The sequence below is a fragment of the Myotis davidii genome, unplaced genomic scaffold (assembly GCF_000327345.1).
Source record: "Myotis davidii unplaced genomic scaffold, ASM32734v1 scaffold710, whole genome shotgun sequence".
Classification (NCBI taxonomy): domain Eukaryota; kingdom Metazoa; phylum Chordata; class Mammalia; order Chiroptera; family Vespertilionidae; genus Myotis; species Myotis davidii.
This window is the reverse complement of record NW_006284328.1, coordinates 923784-928112: the sequence shown is the minus strand read 5'-3', so window position 1 is coordinate 928112 and position 4329 is coordinate 923784. Positions and strand designations below refer to the sequence as shown.

At 48.9% G+C, this 4329-nt stretch overlaps 1 protein-coding gene across 1 annotated transcript in view; it reads left to right on the top strand.

The window, feature by feature from the left end:
- LOC102760588 (chromosome unknown open reading frame, human C1orf186) overlaps positions 1-944 on the top strand; it is a 4720-nt gene extending 3776 nt beyond the window's left edge. The window contains exon 4 of the mRNA XM_006754418.2: positions 651-944. Coding sequence (XP_006754481.1) covers positions 651-784 — 134 coding nt within the window. The 3' untranslated portion in view covers positions 785-944. The remainder of the gene's footprint in view (positions 1-650) is intronic.
- Positions 945-4329: the final 3385 nt, after the last annotated feature.

Below are 4329 nucleotides of genomic sequence, written 5' to 3'. Positions count from 1 at the left end.
AAATCAGAAAACAAATTGTAAGATGATTTAAACATAACTCTATTATCTCATTGAATGAAAATGGTCTAAGCAATTTCCCTAAAGTTAGTAATTATCATATGGCATAAAACAAGCAAGACCTAACTACGTGCTGTCTACAGAAACACAGTTTAAGTATAAAGGTACAAATAGCTTAAACATATTGCCCAGCCAGTGTGGCTCAGTGGTTGAGCATGACCCGTGCACCAGGAGGTTGAGTTTAGATGCCTGGTCCAGGCACATGCCTGGGTTATAGGCTCGATCCCTAATAGGAGGCATGCAGGAGGCAGCCGATGAACAATTCTCTCTCATCATTGATGTTTCTATCTCTTTCTCCCTCTCCCTTCCTCTCTCTGAAATCAGGCTCACTACCCTTTAAAAAAAAAAAAATGAGAGTGCTAATGGGAAGCCTCCTTCTCCCCGTATCCCAGTCACTGGGCCACTGCTCTGAGTCCTGACCTCATTTGAATTGATTCTCTCCATCTCTCTCCCTTACACCCATTCATCCTCTGCAGACCGGAGGAACAAAGGCATTGGCAACCTTCCTCACTGCCCTGACCCTTCTCTCGGCCGTGACTGCCTGGGACCCAGGCTCCGTCTCATCCAGCCCAGGGCAAGCCTCTCTGTGTGAGAGTTGGACTATGAGGACATCGAGGACGTGACAGATTACGTCAATGTCGACCCAAAAAGCCACAAGCACAATTTCTGGACTTTTGTGAACCCTGCTGCCTCCGAGTCCGTGGAATACTCTCAAGTGGCCATGTGAATTCCAGGGTCTGCTTTTAAAAGGGGGTCAAGTTCTCTACAAATTCTCGTACTTATTTTGTAGGGAATTACTTTCTGTTTTGGGTGTGTGTGTGTGTGTGTGTGCGTTTTAACAAGGCTTGGGGGGAAAAAATAGGCTGTATCTCAGCAAGAAAGGATCAGATGGGAAGCTTGTGTGTGTGTGTGTGTGTGTGTGTGTATGCGTTTTAACAAGGCTTGGGAGGAAAAAATAGGCTGTATCTCAGCAAGAAAGGCTCGTATGGGAAGCTAGGATGAGCTTCCAGGTTGAGTCTGAGCTCACTGAAGCAGATCAGTAGGGAACGTGGGGAAGTCTCAATAAGAAAATTGTTTTAAAAGATTTTAATCAGCTATAGTAGAGTCCCGTTTGGCAGTCTTACGATTAAATTAACCTCTGAGCTATTTAATTATTGGCAGCGAACAACTTCTTTAAACATTTTAAATAAAATGGCCACCACCAGCTCCTCTTTTCCTCTTGCCCAGCCCAGGGTGTGTCCCTTCCTCAGAGCTGTGCCTGCTGAGTGATCCTGCTTTGCCCTCAGAACTTTAAATAGTCCACTTAGAAGGCCCACTATCGCTCAACCTTTGAACTCACTGTTTCTTATGAACGAGAGATGGCAAATACCGCCTGATAAACACCAACCGGTATCACAATCTGTTACTACAAGAGCAACTTCCCAAATTTAATCTAATAAAATGTAATATCCATTCCTGGTTTGTTGTTTCCTTTTTAACCAATCCTATATAATAAAAGGGTAATATGCAAATCGACCAAACGGCAGAACGACCGGTCTCTATAACACACACTGAACAGCAGGGGGCAGACGCTCAATTCAGCAGCTTCCCCCAGCCCATAGGGCCCGATCCCTGGATTGAGACCGACTTTGGACTTCTGAACTCCAGAACTATCCTATATAATAAAAGCATAATATGCAAATCGACCAAATGGCAGAACGACTGGTAGCTATAACACGCACTGAACAGCAGGGGGCAGATGCTCAATGCAGCAGCTTCCCCCAGCCCACAGGGCCTGATCCCTGGATCGGGGCCTGCAGGCCCACCTCTTGGTCCCTTCCCCCGGCCAGCAGGCTCTGATTGCCTGATAGAGAATGGGGAACCGGGGGTGGGTGGTGGCAGACATGACTGGCACCAGGCCAAGGCCCCCACCCTGCCAGTCGCCCCACACACAGAGGGCTGCTGGTGGTGGAGGGCAGGGCCAGCGAGCTGGAGGGAATGGCCAACCTCTGGATCCCTCCCCCGGTCAGCAGGCTCCGATTACCTGATGGCAAACGGGGAACTGGGGTGGGTGATGCGGGAGGATGGGTTGGGGAACCGGGGGTGGGTGGTGGCAGACATGACCGGCACCAGGCCAAGGCCCCCGCCCTGCCGGCTGCCCCACACACAGAGGGCCACTGGTGGTGGAGGGCGGGGCCAGCGAGCTGGAGGGAATGGCCAACCTCTGGATCCCTCCCCCGGTCAGCAGGCTCCGATTGCCTGATGGCAAACAGGGAACTGGGGTGGGTGATGGGGGGGATGGGGCTGGCTGCGGGCAGCTGGGGAAGATGGCCGTGATCACAGGGCAGGCCTAGGGACCAGGCCTGAGCAGAATTTCGTGCGCCAGGCCTCTAGTTAGGAATAAAAGGACACTTCCTTAACTCGATTAAGAATAGCTTAGCTGAAATCAGTAGATGCGTGATATTTAACTGTAAGGTCCTAGGCATAGTCCTATTAGATCATGAACAAAGTAAGAATCCCCTATTCTTCATTTCCTTCATTATCTAAAATCATTCTAGAAGTTCTAGGCAGTTCAATTAAACACCTGACAAAAATAAGGGCTATAACTTTTGGAAAGGAGGATGAAATTTGTCATTGTTTGCAGATACCCTCGTCCTAGAAAACCTCAGAGAATTAACTTAAAACGATTTAAAATTGATTGCATGCAGGAAGCAGTGACTAGAGAAATATGCAACATACTTTCTTCAACAGTTAATTAAAACAGGAATTTTTTTAAAAAAATATTCACCATAGGTAAACATCTCCCAAAGGGGAAACCCTAGGAATACTCTTAGCCAAATTCAAACTCCAGATGAGTGGTGTTCAGACCTTAGAGATGATTTGTGAACTTGCGCCCTCTGCTGGCTGAAAATGACTTTCTAGCCCTGGTACTGGGAGCAGTGGGTGGCTTCCCTAGTCCCAGGTTCCTCTTTTCCCCAAGAAACCCAAGAAATGGTTCTGCCTTGGCTTCTATGGCTTAAAATACTTGCTGATCTATATGTCCCTTCACCTTAGCTGCCACCATTGCTCTTTCCTGCTGGATTTGGATGTTTGTGCCCCCTGCCCCGCCTTCCCCTTCAGCTTCATATGTAGAAATCCTAACCTCCAAGGAGATGGCATTAGGAGATGAGGCCTTTGGGAGGTAATTAGGTGATGAGGGTGATTCCCTTGTGTATGAAATTAGTGCTCTTATGAAAGAGATCCCACAAAGCTCCCTAACCATGTATATAATTGTTTTCAGAGAGAAAGGGAGAGGGAGAGAGAAATAGAAAAAATCAATGATGGGAGAGAATCACTGATTGGCTGCCTCCTACACGCCCCCTACCGGGTATCGAACCCACAACCTGAACATGTGCCCTTGACTGGAATCAAACCTGGGACCCTTTAGTCCACAGGCCGACTCTATCCACTGAGCCAACCTGCCCAGGGCAGCCCTTCTGTCTTGTAAGGATGCCATGAGCAGTCCACAGCCTGGAGAGGGCCCTCACCAACCATGCTGACTGACACCCTAATTTTGGATTTCCAGCCTCCAAAACTGTGAGAAACAAACTTCTGTTGTTTTTAAGCCACCCGGTCTGTGGCATTTGTTACGGCAGCCAGGATGGACGAAGGTATCTCCCTAGAAAGCTTTTCTTGATGGAGAAATGGAGATTCTATTGATTAGAGGGGCAGAATGAGGAATAAACACTGACAACAACACTGTCTTTGCATCCGGAAGCGAAACTGTACTTCTCTTTTGAAAAGAAAACACACACACACACCACAAACAAACAGAACGACAGAGAACTGAAGAGGTTCAGACATGTACCATGCTGCCAAAAGAGACTGCCTGGGGACACTGCGAGACAGTCCCACGCCAGGAGAGGGAACGGCAGCAGCCGCGCAGTCGTGCAGAGAGAGCGCCTGCTTTCTGCAGAATGTGGACAGGCCCTGGGGGTGGGGAGGAGCATAGGTAAAACGAAGACTGAGCAGCTGTGCGGGTGGGTCACAGCAGGCATGACCTAGTTGTGACGACAGGCAGGAACATGTGCAACATCACCTGTGGCAGAGGGGAATTAACAGAGCAGTGAAGCCAGAACCTGTCAGTGTGAGGCAAAGTCCGCACAAGAGTGTCAGGATTAGGTGGACCTAAGCAGAGAAAACAGCCCAGAGAGAGGTGCTTCTGAACTCAGCTTAGAAAGAAGGGTGGGCCCTAGCCGGTTTGGCTCAGTGGATAGAGCGTCGGCCTGTGGACTGAGGAGCCCGGGTTCGATT